The sequence below is a fragment of the Desmodus rotundus genome, chromosome 5, assembly GCF_022682495.2.
Source record: "Desmodus rotundus isolate HL8 chromosome 5, HLdesRot8A.1, whole genome shotgun sequence".
NCBI lineage: Eukaryota > Metazoa > Chordata > Mammalia > Chiroptera > Phyllostomidae > Desmodus > Desmodus rotundus.
Genome location: NC_071391.1, coordinates 46,160,744 through 46,183,185, shown reverse-complemented (window position 1 = coordinate 46,183,185; position 22,442 = coordinate 46,160,744). Strand labels below are relative to the sequence as shown.

The following is a 22,442-nucleotide window of genomic DNA, read 5'->3' as shown; positions in this document are numbered from 1 at the left end:
TCAGTGAGTGACCATCCTTAATGGCAGGGGTCCCCAGCCTCCAGGCCACAGACTGGTACCAGTCCGGGCCTGTTAGGAACTAGGCCACACAGCAGGAGGTGAGCTTGAATGCAACATGTTTGAATCATTCTGAAACTGTCGCCCGACCCCCAGTCTGTGGAAAAATTGTCTTCCACAAAACCAGTCCCTGATACCAAAAAGATTGGGGACCGCTGCTCTATGGAACTTTACTGTTGGATAAAATTCTGTTGCCTGGCTGTCAGTCCCTTGGTTCAATCAGCAGCAGCCAGGAGCAGCAGACATATAACTCAAAACCAGATGACTCTTATACAAGAAAACCAATGGCCCCCTTAATGAAAGGAGGGTAGGGGGCAGGGTAGACCTTCAGATTCTGAGGAACTTAAGTATCACTTTTTCTAAGGATGCTCGTTAGACCTCGGTGGTGTTGGACCCCTACCTTAAACTTAGCATCCCGGACAGTACTCAGCTCACTTACCTTACTCATTTATGCCTGTTCTTGTCACTAGAGTGTGAGTTCCAAGAGGGCAGACACCCAGTTGTTCATCTCACTGTCCTATTTGTAGGCCCTAGCACAGTGCCAGCACATGGTGGCTGCTCCAGGTGTTTTGATGAATGGTGGGCCCTTGCAGGAAGCACAGGTCTTCACAGTAGGTCCCAGGGTGGAACAGTGTTATTTGTTCACTGAGCACACATTTCTTTGTCATGTGCTTGGGGCCAGGCAGTAGGACCTGCCAGGATGGACCCCTGAGTGAATGGGGCAAAGTGAGACCCAGGTACCTTACTGAGTATCCTGAAAAGCATAAGACTGGACTGGGAGATGGAAAGGTAACACCAACACCTTTATTGTTCAAAATGAAAAACTCAAAGCTGTGTAGTGATTGTTTTAGAAATTTAGGGAGGGGGGAACCACATTTAAACCAGAATAATACAGGAAATGGACTAATAAAGATAAAACCTGAAGTTATAAAGTAGGATACTAAAAAAAGAGAAGTAGCATAAGTAGAAAAATGATTCTTTGAAAACATCAATAAAATAGATAAAACCTTCTTAATCTGATAAAGGGGGAAAGAGCAAAAAAATAAAGTAGGACAGGATTAGGAAGAAAAACTCAGACATAACCATATATATGGGAGAATTTTAAAGAATTTTAGGAGTAGCCAATGGAAACATGTGAAAACCAGGCAAACAGATAATTTCCTAGCAAACACTGACCCAAGATTATTGTTTGAATAGACAAATTAACTACCAAGGAAGAAATTGGAAAAGTGATTAAATATCCTTTTGGAAGATTGTACTCTTTTATTTAAACTTTTATTGATATATGTGGAAAAGTATGAAAATCACAAGTATATAGTTCAACTGATTATCACAAAGTGAACACCAAAAAAATAGATGAGTTGTAATTTTTAATTACTATATAAACCGCTTCACACTATGGGAAAAGATGAAAAAAAATGCTCAGCAGATTTTTAAAGGGCAGCGTAAGAAATTAATACTAAAACCTGATCAAGTGCCATAAAGAATGCCATAGCCTAATCTCACCTATGACTATAGATGCAAAAATTCCAAATAAAATAATGTTGAGCTCTACACCATAATAACAAGCTTTATTTCAGCAATACAAGCCTAAGTATCAGGACATTTATAAATATAATTTGCTACATCAAGATTTGAAGATTATTTAACACTTCCCGCTAAGATGGCAGTGTAGGCAGAAACACTTCACCTCCTTGCACAACCAGAAGAAGGATTACAACCAAATTAAAAACCAAGAACAACCAGAAATGCCAGAAAATCATCTTCATGGAAGTCCAACAACCAAGGAGTTAAACATTCATCCAGACTGGTAGGAGGGGTGGAGACAGGCAGCTGGGGCAGAGAGGACACATGGCAAGGCAGCAGCTGGCAGACCACACAGGAGATCCCACTTTTGAGCACAGATAGCTGGGAGGAACAACGCGGGGAGTAAGACCATGAAACCCAGGTTTCAGCATAGGAAACTTAAAAGACTCAAAACCCCTGGCTGTAAAAAAAAGAAAAATCTGTGGAGGTTGCGGTGGCAGGAGGGACTCCCAGCCTCACAGGAGAGTTTGCAATCTGCTTGTAGGAAGCGAGGAAAGTGATGGAAAGAGGGACAAGAGCACAGCAAGTGGCACTGTTCCCTCTCTGACCCTCCACAGACAGCCCCACAATGCAGCAAAAAGGGTTGCCCCGCCCTGGCAAATACCTAAGGCCCCACCCCTTACCATGTAACAGGTGCACCGAGACAAAGCAGTATGACCCAAGTGAAAGAACAGATCAAAACTCCAGAAAAAGAAGTGACAAGGAGATAGCCAATCTTATCTGATGCAGAGGTAAACTGGTAATCAGGATGTTCACAGAATTGATTGAGCTTGGTCGCAAAATGAAGGAAGAAATGAAGGCTACACACAGTGAAATAAAGGAAAATATGCAGGGAACCAACAGTGAAGGGAAGGGAACTGGGACTCTAATCAACAATTTGGATCAGAAGGAAGAAATAAACATCCAATCAAAACAGAATGAAGACACAAGAATGCAAATCATGGGGGGTGCCAGAGGAGAAGAGGGAGACCAAGAAATCGAAAACTTACTTGAACAAATAATGGAGGAAAACTTACCCAATCTGGTGAAGGAAATAGACTTCCAGGAAGCCCAGAGAGTCCCAAAGAAGTTGGACCCAAAGAGGAACACACCAAGGCACATCATCATTAAGTTACCAAGATTAAAGATAAGGAGAGAATCTTAAAAGCAGCAAGAGGAAGGAGAGAGTTACCCACAAAGGAGTTCCCATAAGACTGTCAGCTGACTTCTCAAAAGAAACCTTACAGGCAAGAAGGGGCTGGAAAGAAGTATTCCAAGTCATGAAAGGCAAGGATCTACATCCAAGATTACTCTGTCCAGAAAAGCTATCATTTAGAATGGAAGGGCAGATAAAGTGCTTCCCAGATAAAGTAAAGTTAAAGGAGTTCATCATCACCAAGCCCTTATTATATGAAATGTTAAAGGGACTTATCTAAGAAATAGAAGATCAAAAACTGTGAACAGTAAAATGACAGCAAACTCAACAACTATCAACAACCGAACCAATAAGACAAAAACTAAGCAAACCACTAGAACAGGAACAGAATCATAGAAATGGAGATCACATAGTGGGTTATCAGTGGGGAGGGGGAAGAGGAGAAGGGGGGGAAGGTACAGGGACTACGAAACATAAAAGGTAGGCACAAAATAGATGGGGAGGTTAAGAATAGTATAGGAAATGGAGAAACCAAAGAACTTAATATGTATGACCCATGGACATGAACTGAGGAGGGGGGTGGGAAGCAGGGAGGAGGGGGATAAAGGGGAGAAAAAGTGGGACAACTGTAATAGCATAATCAATAAAATATACTTTAAAAAGAATTTAAAGATTATTTAAATGTCTGTAGACATTTAATGTTAATTTTCTTATTTTTTAATGTGCAAACAGTTGTTTCCATTTCCCACCACCACTTTCCCCCCACCCCACCCACTCCCACCTCCCACCCTCAATCCTACTCCCCTTTGGCTTTGTCTATGGGTCCTTTATACATGTTCTTTGACAACCCTTTCCCTTCTTTCCCCCCTTATTTCCCTCCCCCCCTTTCTGTCTGGTTACTGTCAGTTTGTTCTTAGTTTCAATGTCTCTGGTTATATTTTGCTTGCTTATTTGTTGATTAGATTCCAGTTATAGGTGAGATCATATGGTATTTGTGTTTCACCACCTGGCTTGCTTCACTTAGCATAATGCTCTCCAGTTCCATCCATGCTGTCATAAAGGGTAAGAATTCCTTCTTTCTGCTGCATAGTATTCCATTATGTAAATGTACCACAGTTTTTTGATCCACTCATTTACTGATGGGCACTTAGGTTGCTTCCAGCACTTGGCTATTATAAATTGTGATGCTATGAACATTGGGGTGCATGGGTTCTTTTGAATTAGTGTTTCAGGATTCTTAGGGTATAATACCCTAAGTATAATACCCAGTGGAATTGCTGGGTGAAAAGGCAGTTCCATTTTTAGTTTTTTGAGGAAATTCCATACTGTTTTCCACAGTGGCTGCACCAGTCTGCATTCCCACCGACAGTGCACTAGGGTTCCCTTTTCTCCACCTCCTCACCAGCGCTTGTTTATTGATTTGTTTACGTTGGCCACTCTGTCCTGTGTGAAGTGGTATCTCATTGTGGTGTTAATTTGCCTCTCTGTGGTGGCTAGTAATGCTAAGCATCCTTTCATGTTTCTGGGCCCTCTGTATGTCCTTGGAGAAGTGTCTGTTCAGGTTCTTTGCCCATTTTTTAATTGGATAGTTTGACTTCCTGAAATGGAGTTGTGTGAGTTCTTTATATATTTTGGAGATCAAACCCTTGTCCAAGATATCATTGGAAAATATGTTTTCCCATACAGTTGGTTCCCTCAATATTCTTATTTTGACAATATTTCTTACATAATTATGTAAGAGAATGTCCTTGTTTTTAGAAAATATACGCTGACATATTTAGAGGTTAAAGGTCAGGACAATTTGCCAATATTTCAGGAAACTACACACACACACGTACATATGTACACATGGAATGGTAGCCCTAGAGTACCATTCAGGAACTGGGTAAAGGCTATACAGGAATCTTTGTATTGTTTTTGCAACTTTTCTGTAAGTAAAATTATTTCAAAATAAAGGTTGTTTTAAATGAAAGGAGATAAAACATTTTATCGGTATATGCTGAAAAAGCATTTGCTAAAATCTTACGGCTTTAAGAATGATTCGATAAAATTAAAGCTGTAAGTAAAAGGAAGAAAAACTGCATCAAAAACCAATTGCAAACATCATTTTTAATTATAAATATTAAAGCTCTTTCTATTAAAGTTTGAAATAAGATTCAACATTGCTTTGAAAATTCAGGTGAAAGCAATTAGGCAAGAAACTAATTGACATAAATATTGGAAAATAATAAATTCTTGTTTTGCTGATATAAGACCATATTTGGGAAATCCAAAAGGCTACAGTAAAACCTATTAGCATTAATAAGGAAATTTGGTAAGTATCTAAATAAATGTACAAAAATCAATAGTTTTCTTCTATTTTAGCAATAAACCAGAAACATAACAAAAGGAAAGTATTCCATTCATAATTGAAACAAATAGGTATATCTATTTGTTTGTATATACGTAAAATACCTCTGGAAGAGAGGGGAGTTGGTAGAGGGGATAACAATGGACAGGAAAATTAACTAAATTCATTTTTACACTTTTGTATTAAATTTTGAATCAATGTATTACCTATTCAGAATTACATAATACTTAATAAATTTAATGAGAAAGATCAGCTGAAGAGCATAAAACAAGATCTGGCAAATGAAAAGACATACCAAGTTTTTGGAAAAGATGACAATATTATCATTACAATACCCTAAAATTAATACACAACTCAATGCAAACCCAACTAGACTCAACAGCATTTTTTAAAAATTTCATTTATTTATTTTTAGAGAAAGGGATAGGGAAGGAGAAAGAGAGGGAGAGAAACATCAATGTGTGGTTGCCTCTCACGCACCCCCTACTGGGGACCTGTACCACAACCCAGGCCTGTGTCCTGACTGGGAATCCAACCAGCGACACTTTGGTTCTCAGGCCTGCACTCAGTCCACTGAGCCACACCAGCCAGAGCTCAACAGCAATTTTTTAAAGGTTTTATTTATTTATTTAATTTTTGAGAGAGGGGAAGGGAGAAAGAAAGGGAGGGAGAGAAACATTAATGTGCTACCAAAACATCGATAAGTTGTCTCTCACGCCCCCATCCTAGAGCCTGGCCTCCAACCCACACCTGTGCCCTGACCAGGAATCAAACCAGTGACCTCTTGGTTTGAGAGATGGTGCCCAACCCACTGAACCACACTAGCCAAGGCCTCAGGAGCATTTTTAATTTGGTAAAATTAAAGTCATGTGAAGCTGTTGTTTTTTGGATCTACGCTCTCAGGACATACATTACTACTCCTGTCGTTAACTACAGCCCCATCTTGGTGGTATACAAAGTGGAGAAGTGATAAATTTAGCTACCATCAGCACACACCCTAACTTGGGTTCTCATAGTTTGGTGTCAGGCTCAGCTGTGTTGAACTTTTTCTCCTGGTTGCATGTTCAGTATTCCCGTGTTTGAGGTGGGAAGGCAGTTTGCCTGGAGTAACTACCAGTCTGTTGTGTATGAGTCAGATGTCACCCTAACTATTGTGCGTAATGCAGTGAAAGGGTCTTAGGCGGATGCTGCTTTTATTGTCAGACCCCGAAAGTGAGTCCCCACTGCTTCTCTGTGATTACTTCTCATCCTTCCCACTTGAAAGAAATCGAGCAGTTTGACTCTTCAGCCCTTCTGTTGCTCTCTCAATGAATCTTCCTCATTCAAGGAAGATTTTAGCTCTCTTATCACTTGCTCTCTTCCCCAACACACGCCATCATTCTTGGTGGCTTCACTTCCCACAGATGGCTTACCCAACACCCTGCTTTCCTCACATTTAGTGATTTTTTTTTCTGCTCTTGCCCACATCAGTCACCTCTGTCATCCTAAATTTTATCAATGGTAAGTGTTTTTCCTCCAAAACCCCCATCCTCCTCTGGCCAGTCTAGTGTCCAGAGTAAATAAAGAACTTTCACAACTTGATGATAAAAAGACAACCGAATTTAAAAATGGGAAAGGGTCTGAATAGATTTCTCCAAAGAAGATATACAAATGGCCAAAAAGCCATCAATTAGCGATCAGGAAATGCAAATCAAAGCCACAATGAGCCCTGGCTGGTGTAGCTCAGTGGATTGAGCACAGGCTGCAAACCAAAGTGGTGGCCGGTTCGATTCCCAGTCAGGGCACATGCCTGAGTTGCAGGCCAGGCCCCTGGTAAGGGGTATGTGAGAGGCAACCACACATTGATGTGTCTCTCCCTCTCTTTCTCCTTCCCTTCCCCTCTCTCTAAAAGAATAAATAAAATCTTTAAAAAAAAAAAGCCACAATGAGATATCACTCACTACACACTGACTGGAATGGCTGTAATCAAAAAAGGAGACGCCCTGGCTGGTGTGGCTCAGTGGATTGAGTGCTGGCCTGTGAACCAAAGGGTCAGCCGCAGGTTTGATTCCCAGTCAGGGCACATGCCTGGGTTGTGGGCCAGGCCCCCAGTGGGGGGTGCACAACAGGCAACCACACATTGATGTTTCACTCTTTCTCCTTCCCTTCCCCTCTCTCTAAAAATAAGTAAACTATTTTTTTTTTAAAGGTAGACAATAAGTGTTGGTGGGGATGTGGAGAAAGTGGGAATGTGAAATGACGCAACCACTTTGGAAAAGAGTCTAGCAGTCCCTCAAAAGAGTAAGCATAAAGTTTCCATAGGTCCACGCAGTGAACATATAATTTCACTCCTAAATGTATACCTAAGAGACAGGAAAACATACAGCCACACAAAAACTGGTTACACAAATGGTAAAAAAAAAAAAAAAAGCAAACAACCCAAACGTTCATCAGACTGATGAATGAATAAACAAAGTGTGGTATATCAAGACAATGAAATATTACTCAGCCATAAAAATAATGAAATATCGGTTTATGCTATGATGTGGATGAACCTTGAAAACATGCTAAATGAAAGAAGTCAGTTACAAAAGAGTTACATATTATGATTCATTTGTATGAAAATGTCCAGATAGGCAAATCCATAGAGACAGAAAGTAGATTCGTGGTTGCCACAGGCTGAAGGGAGTGGGAATGACATAATGGGGGGGGTGTTGTTTCTGGAGATAAAATTTAAATGTTTTGGGATTGCATAGTGGCAATGGTTACACAACTTTGTGCAGCCACTGAATTGTATGTGTTTTTATATCTCAAAAAATTATACCTCAATTTAAAGAACATCCTTTAGAAAGTAGGGGTTTTTTTTAATGTATCAAAGTTAAATGTCAAAGAGAATGAGAATTCAAGCCAATATACTGAGAGAAAATGTTTACAAAACACATGTCTGATAAAGGACTAGTATCCAAAACAATACACACAGAACTCTCAGAACTCAACAATAAGGAAATGAACAGCCAGATTGCAAAATGGGCAAAAGATCTGAACAGACATCTTTTCAAAGAAGAGATACAGATGGTAAGTAATCATATGAAAAGATGCTTAACATCATATGTCGTTAGGCGATTGTAAATTAAAACAACGAGATACCACTATACACCTCCTGGAAATACTGATTATTTGGGAAGGCCAACTAACCAGTACTGGAAAGGCCATAACGCTGAGCACACAAATGCTGGTGAGGATGTGGAGCAACAAGAACTCTCGTTCACTGCTGGCGGGAATGCAAAATAATACAGCACTTTGGAAAACAGTCTGACAGTTTCCTAAAACACGAAACATATGTTTGCCATCTGATCCTGTAAGCATGTTCCTTGGTATTTACCCAAATGTGTTGAAAGTTTATGCCCACACAAAAACCTGCACACAAATATTTATACAGCAGCTTTGTTCGCAATTGCCAAAACCTGGAAACAATATTCCTCAGTAGGCAGATGGATAATCAAACTTTGGTATATCCAGAATGGAATATTATTCAATGCTAAAAAGAAATGAGCTACAGAGCCTTGAAAAGACATGGGGAAACTGTAAGTTTATATCACTAAGTGAAAGAAGTACGCTGAAAAGGCTACATACTATAGGGTTCCAACCACATGATTCTGGAAAAGGCAAACTGTGAAGACAGTAAAAAGTGTCACCGGTTGCCAGGAGTTTGATGGGGTACAGGTGAATAGGTGGAGCACAGAGGATTTGGGGGGCAGTGAAACTAGTCTGTACAATGGATAATGGCGGGTACGTGCCATTATACCTTTGTCAAAACCCATGGAATGTACAGCACAGAGAGGAACCCTAATGTAAATTATGGGCTTTGGTTGATAATGACATGTTCATATTGGTTCATCAGTTGTAATAAATGTACCATTTTGATGCTGATGTTGATATTAGGACAGCTTTCAGGGGGTGTAAGATAATTTATGGGAACTCTATTCTTTCCACTCAGTTTTGCTGTGAACCTAAAGCTGCTCTTAAAAAAAAAAAAAGTTAAATTGTCCTGGCCAGTGTGACTCGGCTGGAGCATCACTTCATATACTGAAGGTCATTGTTCCGTCCCCTGGTCAGGGCACATACCTAGGTTGTGGGTTTGATCCCTGGTTGAGGTATGTACATGAGGCAACCGATCGATGCTTCTTTCTCACGCCAGTGTCTGTCTCTCTCTCCCTCTCTCTCTCTCAAAATCAATGAAGATGTCCTTGGATGAGAATTTTTTTTTAACTTAAACTAATTACATTCTAATAGAGCTGTACCAAAGAAGTCAAGGTTCATGTTTAACAGTCAAAATTACACAACTGTGCCTTATCTGGGCATTCTCAGATACAGAATGGGTGCTAACCAGCCCTTGTTGGGAGAACAAATCACTCAATAAGCTTCTTATGCCATAATTTTACAATTTGGATTTTTATCTTTGATATTGGGTTGGCCCAAAAGTCTGTTTAGTTTTTTCCACAAAATAAAAGACATTTTTCATTTCCATCAATAACTTCATTGATTTGGATTTTTTTTTTTTTTCCCAGCTGTGACTCCAGACAGGATCCAAAGAGGAGTTTACCATCTCATCTCTGGGTTTTATGGAGAGACGTGTTAGCCTCCTAAGGCACTGCGTCAACCTTAAAAGGGCACAGGAAAGGGCGATGATTTGGCTATTTTGAGATGTCTTCTATCTCCCATGTGGTATAACGTTGATTGTTCTCAGTTAATGTCTTGATTTGATCACTATCAACTTCAACTGGTCTACCCGACCGTGGAGCATCAGCCAGCGAGAAATCTCTACACAGAATCTTGCAAATACTTTTGACACATTCGATCAGTCACAGCACCTTCTCCATACACTGCACAAATCTTTTTTCGCATTTCAGTTGCATTTGTACTTTTCTTGAAATAATTAAGCATAATATGCCAAAAATGTCGCTTATTTTCTTCCATCTTCAATATTAAAATGGCTACACAAAAATTCACCAATTTTGATAAGTTTTTTAAGTGCACACTGATATGACAGTTGTCACAATACAATCTAACAAAATTGTTTTGAATGAAGTTAAAGACAATCACTAGTAGAGCCATTTTATGGGAAAAAAATTAACTTTTTGGCCAACCCAATAGTTTCTTTCCATTACAGTAATTCCTCAGCCCGCTGGCTTTTCCTGGCAATTAAATATATAAAAATAATTATAATTTCCTGATGACTAAAGCAGCTTAAAGTCCTCACAGTGTGGCAGTTAGCATCCCAGAGCAATCTGAGTCAGGCAGAACAGCACTGTCTTGTATGATCTTGATCTCAGACGTAGCATACCATTATCCCCACCATGTGCTCTTCATTAGAAGCCTCCTGTGGAAAACAGTATGGAGGTTTCCCAAAAAAATTAAAATAGAAGTACCATATGATCCAGTAATTCCTCTTCTGGATATTTATCTGAAGAAAATGAAAACTCTAACCTCAAATACACACACACACACACACACACAAGGTGTCTCCAGAAAGTATCCATTCAAGTACTGCGACAGAGACATGTATTGAAGAAGATACAAGAAACACTGTACACAGGACAACCACGCTCAGTCCCCTTCAAAGTATGTACTGTGGAACCTCACACAGTTCTCCCAATCACCATCAGCTGCCCCGTTATATTTCCCTGAATCTCATTGATGGTCTGAAATCTCTCCCCTTTCAAAAGTGATTTTAGTTTTGGGAAAAGCCAGAAGTCCCAGGGCGCCAAATCTGGGCTGTAGGGGGGCTGGGTCACCTGGGTGATTGGATGTTTTGCCAAAAAACTGCACATGATGCATGATGACATGATGCATGAGCGGGTGTGTTGTCGTAATGAAGCTGCCAATCACCAGTGCCCATAGCTGCAGACTTTTGAATCATCCTAATAGTTTTCATGGAAGAATGTTCAAGCTTAACACAAAACTTGTTGCAGATTCGTTGCTCTACTCAGTCATTTTGAACACGATGGCCACACAGTACACATGCTCACTTAATGGCATCTACTGTCCCCACTGACTAGTCCAGTGAAGTCATCATTCACGCATGCACATTCCTTGGTTGCCAGGTTACGTCGATGTCACACAAACTGTTCCCATTAAATTAACAATGGCTGGACTTTTTCCAGACAGACCTTGTGTAAGCACCCCATGTTTTTTGCAGCATTATTTACAATAGCCAATATATGAAAAAAAAACCTTAAGTGTCCATTGATGGATGAATAAAGAAAATATGGTATGTATATATACAATAGAATATTATTCAGTCATAAAAAAAAGAATGAAATCTTGCTATTTGCAACCACATGGGCGGACCTTGAGGTCATTATGCTAGGAGAAATAAGGCAGGGGAAGACAAATACTGTATGATCTCACTTATATGCGGAACTAAGGGAAAAAACATGCTTACAGATGCAAAGAACAGTTTGGTGGTTGCCAGAGGCGAGGGTTGAGGGGCGAGTGAAATGAGTAAAAGGGATCAAAAAGTACAAACTTCCAGTTATAAATAACTGGATAAAATAAATGGGATGTGATGTAAAAAATTGTAAGTATATATGGTGATGGGTGTTAATTGGGCATGTGATGATCATTTTGTAATATATACAAATATCGAATTATTATGTTGCACACCCGAAACTAATATGATGTTAACATGTCAATTATACCTCAACACAAAAAAATAAGTAAAAATAAAAACACTCCCTTGTCCCAGGGATGGGGGGGAGCAAGTCTCTAAATTCATCCCAAACTTAAGAGTAGGAGAAGTAAGCTCTACCTTTTAAAGCATCAAAGATTTTTTATACCTATTTGTAAACTACTACACATGCCTGGATGCATCATACACACAATTTCCAAAAACCAAAGGTAAAGAGAAAATCTTGCAAGGAGCATGAGAAAAAGATACACATTATACAAAGGAGCAAACACACTTCACACCAGAAGCGGCAAAGCCAAAAGACAGAATGACAGTTTGAAGTGCTGGAGGAAGAGACTGTCAACTCAGCATTTTATACCCAGTAAAAATATTTCAAAAATGAATGTGAAACACTTTTTCAGACAAATACAAGCTGAGAGAATTCATTGCCATCAGACCTATGATACAAGAAATGGTAAAGGAAGGCAGATTATACCAGAGGGAACTGTGGATCCACGTAAAGTGTTAAGGGAACGATGGAGCAAGCTGCAGCCTGGGAGAAAACATTCGCATCCAGAATATACAAAGAATGCTTACAACTCAACAATGAGAAAACAGACAACTTCATTTTAAAGTGGGCAAAAGATCTAAACAGGCCCCTCACCACAGAAGACATACAGACAGCAAATAAGCCTATGAGAAGATGCTCCACATCATATGTCGTCAGGGAATTGCAAACTAAAACAACAATAAAATAATGATTACTCACATACCAGAATTACTAAAATCCCAAACACTGACAAAAACTCTCTAAAAACAACCACACCCATGTGGTTGCAAATAGCAAGATTTCTTTTTTTTTTATGACTGAATAATATTCTAGTGTATATATACATACCATATACTTCCTACTGTTTAGGTTTTATCAGCATTTCCTCATAATCATAGGGGACCAGCTTAATGTCTCATGGGATGCTAAGATGACCAAAGTCCCTGGGGGACTAAATTGTGGCAAGAGGCAGAGTTAACACGGGCCTGGAGCAAAATGGTGAAGGTGCACTTCTGCCCTTGCCAGGTTAAAACTACCTCTGGCCTTCTTTGCTTATTGAAATAGAGAAAAAACACTTGCAAGTGAATACCGTTATCACAGGTGGCAGACGCTCTGTTGTTTTGCTCTGTCTGGAGGAGCAGTGCAACCGCAGTCATCACCTGTCTTAACGTTTCAATAATCCGCTGTCGTTCTCCCGCCCTGACTTCTGCGTGAGCCAGAGAGGTGAGGTGAGTGGGTAACAGGAATCGTCACCTCTGAATTGTCAGGTCTTCAATGGCTATGCCAATCTTGCATTTCCCCCAGCAATGCATTATTGATTTTTGTTCATATTTCTGATAGGAAAGGAGCCCTTTCCACCATAATAGTCTTACCCTGCAGATTAGAAACATATTCTGCCACTTGCTGGACATTCCTAGTCTAACTATGCAATCCAGAACTGGGGAAGTCATGGGGAAACGGGTTTAAGGACTGGGCTCACTGTGAGGTAGATTAGAATCGAGTCAGTTTATCACTTGAGTCCGTGAGCCTCCACTTCTGAGTGGTGGACCGCTGTACCAACTCCAACTCCAGTTAGCCTTACAGCCAGTGTCAGCGATCCCCAAGGGCACAGCTATTCTGTTAGCTTCCTAGGGCTGCCACAACGAAGTACCACAAACTGGGGGATGCAAAAAAATAGAAATTTATTCCCACTGTCCAGAAGACAGAAGTCCAGAGTCGTGGCATCGGCAGGGTTGGTTTCTTCCGGAGGCTCTAAGAGAGACTCTATTCCACGCCTCTCTCTGACCTCCTGGGGTCACCAGCGATCCTTGATGTTCCCTGTCGTGCAGTTGCATCACTGCAGCCTCTGCCTCCATCCTCACACGGTGTTCTCTGTGGGTCTCTGTGGCCACATTTCCCTCTTCTTATAAGGATGTCGGTCATGGGGGTAGGGCCCTTACAAGGCAGTATGACCTCATCTTTACCCGATTACATCTACAAAGAACTTATTTCCAAACGAGGTCACCTATTTCACAGGTACCTGGGGCAAGGACTTCGACATATCTTATTGCAGGACATGATCCACCCCATCCAATTACCCTGGGAAATGACTACAGGTCCCATTGGGGAAGCCTATAAGGAATATATAAACAGATATTTATCCATCTTTCTTAAGCGTACTGGCTTTCACTTCATTCAAGGGAATCTGTGAACTAACCCAGGCCTGGAACTTGGGTGAGAGACCATAATTCCCTATCTTGTCTTAAGTTGGCCCTCTGTTCAGCAGTTCCAGAGAATTTTCAGTTTCACGGATCCATTAGGATATCAGTGAACTTCCCATATTCTCTAGTCCCATCAGTAGTATCTTCCCCCAACACCCCCAGCCGACAGAAACCAGTAACCACAGCACTTTCCAGTGATGTCATCATTCTCACACAGATATTTCTCAATGCCCTGGTGAAGAGAGCGTCACCTGGGCCCTCTCAGGGGATGGAGTTGGAGGTGGACGAATCATCCTATAAAGAAAGGTTTATAAACCAACAACCCCATCCCTGTAAGGGTTTGGATTCTTTCTGCTACATTTACCAAAGGATTCTTGTCATCTCAATTTCATTTAACTTCATCAGTGAATCCAGGTTTCAGTCAACCAATTGAAAAAAGCAATTAAATCCACTATACACTCACCAGGATGGATAAAATTTAAAGGACTAACACTATCGGATGCTGATGAGGATGTCATGCAACCAGAATGCACTCACATTATTGGCGGGAGATAAAAATGGCACAACCACTTTAGGAAAAGATCTGGTACTTTCTTTCTTTCTTTCTTTTTTAAATTTTTTATTGATTGATTTTAGAGACAGAGGGAAAAAACATTGAATTGTTGTTCCACTTGTTTATGAATTAATCGATTGATTCTTGCATGAGCCCTGACCGGGGATCAAACCTGCAACCTTGGCGTACTGGGACGGTATTCTAACCAACTGAGCTACTTGGCCGGGGCTGGTAGTTTCTTATAAAATTAAACATACATCTACCCTATGATCCAACATTTCCAAGAGAAATGAAAACCTATATCCACAAAGTAAGACTTGTACGTAAATGTTCACAGCAACACTACTCATAAAAGTCCAAAACCAGAAACAACCCAGATATCCATTGAGAGAATGGCTAACCAAGCTGCAGCACTGGTGTTCTGTTGCCGTGTGAAAAGTAACCCCAAACTTAACAGCCTAAAACAATATTCACTTGTTGGTTCACAACCCTGTACGTCAGGATCTGGCCCGGTTCTCATATGCTCAGAGCATGGCTAGGCTCTCATCTGCTCAAGACTTCAGTGTTAGCCAGGTCACATTCCGTTCTGGAGCCCCTAAGGGAGAATTCACTCCCAAGTTTAGTCAGGATTTTAGCTGAATTCCGTTCTTTGTGGTTGTAGGACTGAGGTCCTGTTTTCTTTCTGGCTCTCAACTGGAAGTCACTCTCAGCTCCTAGATGCCACCGGCATTCTTTGTCACATGGCCCCACCAACCTAATAATGAAAAATCTTCCTATTGAGTTTCTCATGCTTCAAATCCCTGTGACTTTACTGTTCTGACCTCTTGAGCTAAAGATAGAGAGTTCATGTCATTAGGTCAGATCCACCCAAATAACTCCCCTGTTAAAAGCCATCTGTGCTATATGACAGAACCTAATCAGAAGAGTGCAATTCCCTTATGTTCACCAGACTGGAGAGTGTACAGGGCATATGCCCCAGGAGACAGAAATCTTGGGAGACATCTTAGAACTCTGCCTAGGCAGGTAGCAATATACTGAGCAATAAAAAGGAATGAACTATTGATACACACAACATAAATGAATCTCAAAAACATGCTGAGTAAAAGAAGGCTCACACAAAGACTGCCCGAAGGACGTCAACAACATTGATCTATAGTGGAAAAGCATCAGAAGAGTCATCACCTCGGAGGGAGCAGGTGTTGCTGTTGATTAGGGAGAGGCATGACAGAGTTTCTGGAATGATGGAAAGGGATCGGATCACACAGGTGTACGCATGTGTCAGAATCACGGATGGTACCCCTAAGATGTATGCACTTCACTGTATGAAAATTTTACCTAAAAAATTAAACAATATCTTTCGCTACTTAATTACATGCACACCGAAGTGTTAGGGGCCAAGTGTAGAGATGTCTGCCACTTACTGTAAATTCATCAAAAACACAATGGATCGACAGACGAATAGAAGAATGAATAAGTGAATGGATATGTGGTAAAGTGAATATAATCACATGTTATTAGGGACTCTAGGGAAAAATTAATTAATCCTTTAAAACAAGCAATGAGAACGCCCAGCTATGACCCAACACAGGGAGTCCAGGCTCCCTGGTAGTGTCCTCACACTGATCGCTTCGGACCAATTTTAAATTACGCTCCTTCTCTCTGGCCCAGCACTCTCGGAAGCCATTCCCACATGTATTTGCCAGATTTCGTTAATATAAAGTTGAAAAATCCTTTAATTCTTCTAGTGGGAAAGCCTTCTTGGAATTTGACCTGTTATTTGACCCTGAGGAATGTTGGGGTCTGATTCTAGTTATGAGCATGGAGACACTGAAGTCAGTGGGATGAAGCATGAGGAGACTTGGCTTCCTCTTACTGGGTAATTCCCCACAGGAAGGCTTTACATGTTCTTCAAACAAGAGAGGGGCAATCCCACTAGAAAGGGAGAGGGTGCTGTAGTAGCTGCCTATTTTCAGGGGAAGGTTGGGGTTGTCACAGAGGTTGCTAACTGCCAGCTGTGGTAGACAGCTCCTGATGTGACTCCCAGTGATCCCTGCCCCCTGATGTGCGTGCCCTTGGGTAATCCCCTCTCCTTGAGTGAGGGCAGGGCTAGTAGCTCATTTCTAAGCAATAGAATATGGCAAAAGCAATAGAATGTTATTCCGGAGACTAGGTTATAAAAACTGATGTCTGTCTTGCTGGCATTCCTTCTGGCCCTTATGTGTGTGCCGTGGTGGAGAGGCCCATGTGGCCAGAAACTGAAGGTGACCTCTGGTAAGGACTGAGCCCTTCAGTCCAGCAGCTGTGGAGGAACTGATTCTTGGAAACAACCATGTGAGTTAGCTTGGAGTCAATCTTTTCTTAGCCAAGACTTCATTTGAGGATTCAGATAAAGTACCTGATTACAGCCTTGTGAGAGGCCCTGAAGCAGAAGACTCACGTAAGCCACGCCCAGATTCCTAACCCACAGAATTTACTTTCTTTACACTATTGTTATTTTGGGTTGTCCCTTTAGTGTACCCAACATGAGCCTGACTCACAAGGCTTGGGGCTCTCTTAGCCATTGAAATCCTCATTTATCCCCATCCCAGCATGCCCCTCTTCCAAACAATTACCTCTCATGTGGGAGCACACTTTGACTTTGAGGTTTAACCTCTTTCATTCTCTTTTTAGGCGTTCCTCACCCCCTCACAATCCTTGCATTCCTAATTCCTCTTACACTGATCTCTAACAGTCCTTCAAGACTATGCTTCCAATGGCCACTTCATTCCAGGTGACCACTGGTGATAAGCTGATGAACTGTTTTTGCCACTGAATGCCTCTGTATCTCTGGATTTTCACTGCCTTTTAATCCCAATCAGGTCACATAACTATTCCCAGATTGCAGCCAGTTCTCTGAGAGTCCGATGTGCCCATCAGGCTAGTCCCACTTTCTACATCAGAGTCATTAGACATAAAAACGGAAACTAATTCCATCCTGTTTAAGCAGAAAATAGTTTTATTAAATATATTAAATCCATAAAACATATTAAATATCTCAGAGAGTTGCTGGAATGACTGGAGGACAAGACACAGAGCCACACACCTAGAAACGATGCCCTCAATTAAGCTGTATTGTCGTCTCCATGAGGACACATGTGCCCCTTGCACAGGTGACATGGTTGGCACAATGCTGCACATTGGCCCACAGTGCTGCCAAAGCTCCGCAGGGACCCACCCACGGCACCTAGAACTAGATCTCACTGCAGCCACACTGCTCTGGAGGGAATTCTTATAGTCCCTGCGTTCCTACTGCCTCAGCTGCAGATTCCCTAGCTTAGACTGTGATTGGTGTACATCAATCACAGTGGTAACTGCTGGGATTATGCCCTAAGGATCCTGAAATACCAATTCAAAAGAACCTATGCATCCCAATGTTCATAGCAGCACAATTTACAATAGTCAAGTGCTGGAAGCAACCTAAGTGCTCATAAGTAAATGAATGGGTCAAAAAACTATGGTACGTGTGCACAATGGAATACCACGCAGCAGAAAGAAAGAAGGAGCTCCTATCCTTTGCGACAGCGTGGATGGAACTGGAGAGCATGATGCTAAGTGAAACAAGCCAGGCAGTGAAAGACAAATACCATATGATGTCACCTATAAGTGGAATCTAATCAACAAAACAAACAAGCAAGCAAAATATAACCACAAACATTGAAATTAAGAACAAACTGACAGTAACCAGGGGGGAGGTGGGAGGGGATAATATGGGGAAAAAAGGGAAGGGCTGTCAAGGAACATGTATAAAGGACACATGGGCCCTGGCTGGTGTGGCTCAGTGGATTGAGCACCCGCCTGTGAACCACAGGTTCTCTGGTCCAATTCCCAGTCAGGGCACATGCTTGGGTTACAGGCCAGGTCCCCAGTGGGGGGCGTATGAAAGGTGACCACACATTGCTGTTTCTCTCCCTCTCTTTCTCCCTCTCTCCCCCCTCTCTAAAATTAAATAAATAACATCTTTTTTTAAAAAAGATACAAGGACAAAGCCAAAGAGGGGTAGGATCGAGGGTGGGAGGTTGGGATGGCTGGGATTAGGGGGCAGTGCTGGGGAGAAAATGGAGACAACTGTACTTGAACAACAATTAAAAAATATTTTAGATTTTTTAAATTTTATTTATTTACTTTTAGAGAGAGGGGAGGGAGGGAGAAAGAGAGGGAGAGAAACATCAATGTGTGAGAGAAAGATCAACTGGTTGCCTCTTGCACACCCCCAACTGGGGACCTGGCCCACAACCCAGGCATGTGCCCTGACTGGGAATTGAACCAGTGACCCTTTGGTTTACAGGCCAACACTCAGTCCACTCAGCCATACCAGTCAGGGCTAAAAGAAATATATTTTTTTAATGGGTATAATAACCCCCTGTATAAAGCGCACAAAACTGAGGGTGCACATTAGACACAGCAAAATACAGTAAATGTCAACTCTTTTCTGCTGTCAGGCCTGGCTGCCAAGAAAGACTGGGAGACTCACACTTCCCTAATTCCTCTAGATCTTCCCAAATTTCATTTCACCTCTCAGACGCTCACTACTTTCTACTCAATGCATTCACTTTAGGATGTGGCAGAGAACTTGGCTGTGGCCGCAAAGCATATGACTATTATCCACCTACTGCAACCTCAGGTTGCCAGCCACAGGCAGAGATTTCCCGACCAGAGTCACATACCAACAGTCATGCTGCTCCTTATCCGCTCATCCCCGCCTGGAAGCACTTTCCTGAGGTTGCCAAATGTGGGCAGTATACTCCAATATTTTATCATTTTCCTGTTTAAACTTCTGAAGTTGCAACTAGAGGGCAAGGGGGAAAGCTGAGGTCAAGTTCTAAGAGGCAACATGCAGTAGTGTTCCCAGCTACTTCATTATTTCCTAACAAGGACATTCCGTTTCTGGGCTCCGAAAGGAGAGAGTCTCACTGCACCCCCCTGCATCCAGCAGGGCCAGGTCCGTATTTCAGGGTCTGGCATTTGCATGACTACCTACCTTATACCAATCTTTTATTTGAACCTCTTTGTTTGGAAGTAACAGAAATCCAATTTGAAGTAGAGTAAACATAAAGAAAAACTATTAGATAATGATAATGGGAAAAATACAATTAGAATGAACTATTCAAAAAAAGAAGAAAAATGTGTTGGATAACAAAATCCATTAAAAGGATTAACAACTACTTTGTAAAAAGAATAAGAATGTCTAGCCCTGACTGGTGTGGCTCAGTGGATTGAGTATCGGCCTGTGAACCAAAGGGTTGACCGGTTGGATTCCCAGTCAGGGCACATACCTGGGTTGCAGGCCAGGTCCCCAGTTGGTGGCACGTGAGAGACAACTGATAGATGTCACACACTGATGTTTCTCTCCGTCTCTTTCTTCCTCCCTTCTCCTCTCTCTAAAAGTAAATAAATAAAATTAAAAAAAAAAAGAATGTCTAAGGGATAACTTAGAGTGGGCTCTTTAATTCTAACATGAGTCTCTATATCTTCTGCCTCAACTTCTTACTCATTATTTCTTCATCACAGACAACCTTCCTTCTTTTAATGACAGGGAACATGGTTGCAAACTTTTCCTGAATTTTACATTTATAGTCTCACCATTCCAAAGAGACAACTTGTTTCTCAATTCAAGTAAGAAAAAACTTATTAAGGATTTTATTGACTGGTCTTTGGACAGGTACACACCTGGACCAGTTAGAGCTGAGGGTAGGCTTATGTAAGAACAATGGTTCCCTGGGTAGCCGTATGAATGGAGGAGACAGTTCCCAACAGAAAAGTTGTGCTGGGCTGACCACACCATAGATGTCCACTATGGCAGCCTGTAGGCGGGTCCCTTCCCACATACAATAACTTGGATAAGCTTGCCAATGTATGACATGGTTGGTAGGGTCAAACCTTCCCCCACTCTCTTTTTTTATAAAGGAGCAAGCTCACCTTGACTCCTAGATGCCATTCTCTTTTCCAGATGACTGAAACATTCCGGACAGACCCTCCCTATAGATGAGAGCCCATGTGCTCCCCAGATGGGGAGATCCTTAAAGATAGCACCCAGGATTAATGTATCCCTGTGTGGCCAGTGCCCCATGAAGTTCCATCATAGATCAGACATTCCAAAAATAATTGTAGAACTGAATGAAGATCTTTCCTCATTCTTCAGGGGATCCCTGAGGGCTGAATATTTTTGGTCCTGGAGAGCCCTAAAATTAGAAGCTAAAAACAAAAATGGAAATTAGTTGAAGGCTGGGTAGCCTAAGGTATTAGTGGGAAGAAAAGGTCAACAGGTGTTGTTCCCATAAGGGAGAGAACAAAAGACTCTGGGTTCTGATGAACAGGTTGAGAGAATATACAGTTCATATGCTTGCCTCCGACCCACCTTAGATCAGGAAGTCCTAGCAGGAAAGAACAGGGATCTGAGAATAGGGGTGGGAGGTGCAGGTAGTGGTATTCTGCTTATGAAGTTGGTAGATAAATGGGGTTGAGAGGAGTTCCAGGGTTCTTAAGCAGGACCAGACAATGGTTAACTTTTCACTGATAGGTAAGCTCCACCCCTTAACAGAAGTTAGACATGGGCCCTGGGGGGTGTGGCTCAGTGGATTGAGCGCCAGCCCGCAGCCTGTGAACCAAGAGGGCATGTGCCCGGGTTGCAGGCAGGTCCTGGTGGGGGTCGCACAAGAGGCAACCATGCATTGCTATTTCTCTCCATTTCTCTCTCCCTCTCCCCCCACAAAATAAATAAATAAAATCTTTAAAAAAAAAAAAGAAGTTAGACATGGATGTCTGATCAAGTTTGGCTTCCAATCATAGTTGTACAATGATGACACTGAAGACATTTCTTCAAAGCGCAAGAAGATGGTATTTCAGTGGTAGGGAGATGCCACGGCTCCATGTTCTCCCATCATAGGACAGAAGGACCAACAAGGGGGGCACTGGATTAATAAATCAGCATGGGGGCCACACCCTTGAGCCCAGGAGATCCTTGTTCAGAGTTCTGAAGGAAGGCTAAGACAGGGCTGCTCGTAGGAGTAAGGTGGTAGTCCCAGGCTACCATTTTTTAAAAGACCACAAGCAGAAAGAGTTCTCCAGCACATGGGTCCTTCCTCATCCATTCTCACAGTGCTTCCACTGTCCAGGTTCACAGACGAAGTTAGTGTCAGAGCTGGCATCAGAGCAGAAGAAAAAGGAGAGCCCTTACCATACACTTCCCCAGGTTTCTTTTTGCCTTGCAGCTCTGTGTGTGGTAGGGGTGGGGGGGAGGGGCGGAATCCTCCCACCCTGACACATGCCCACTGTTTTTACTTCCACTCTTCCTACAGGAGCCCTCTTTGGGCCTCAGTGTCTTCATCTGCAAAAATTAAGGGGTCAGGATGGGTAACTCTGCAGGGCCTAATATCTTCAGAAATCTTCAGAGAAGAGGTGATGCTGCCAGGCAAAGTAGGGGCCTGTGTTCTGATTACACATTCAAGTGTCATGCGTAACAGGCCAGAGAAGCCTGGCCACCCTGTGCTCTAGGTCTAGCCTCACAGGGCTCAGTCACTTGGTGATGGGGAGAAGTGGGGGGGTCACTTCTATATAATTTATTTATATGTTTACTATGTGCCAGACACTATTCAGAGTGTGGGCTTGGATTTGATCCTAAGGGCAATGGAGAGCCACTGGAGGTGTAAGGAGAGCCTCCTGGGATTTCCCAGTTCTGAGAGCCTTCTGGCTCCCTGCAGAGGATGTTGTCAAGGAAGAGAGGTGAACCTCACACATCAGTGAGAGGACTTTTTTGAAGCTGTTTTACTATAAGTTTTAGACCTAAAAAAAGTAATTAGTGAAAACACCTCAAAGAACCCCCAGG

The 22,442-nt window shown here is 42.0% G+C and overlaps 1 protein-coding gene and 1 pseudogene across 1 annotated transcript in view; one reads left to right on the top strand and one right to left on the bottom strand.

Annotated features, from left to right (window-relative positions):
* Positions 1-10,102, top strand: part of CLPB (ClpB family mitochondrial disaggregase) — a 150,542-nt gene extending 140,440 nt beyond the window's left edge. Inside the window, exon 17 of the mRNA XM_024572557.3 lies at positions 9,677-10,102. Coding sequence (XP_024428325.2) covers positions 9,677-9,682 — 6 coding nt within the window. The 3' untranslated portion in view covers positions 9,683-10,102. The remainder of the gene's footprint in view (positions 1-9,676) is intronic.
* LOC112316137 (small nucleolar RNA SNORA26) lies at positions 9,675-9,782 on the bottom strand (annotated as a pseudogene).
* Positions 10,103-22,442: the final 12,340 nt, after the last annotated feature.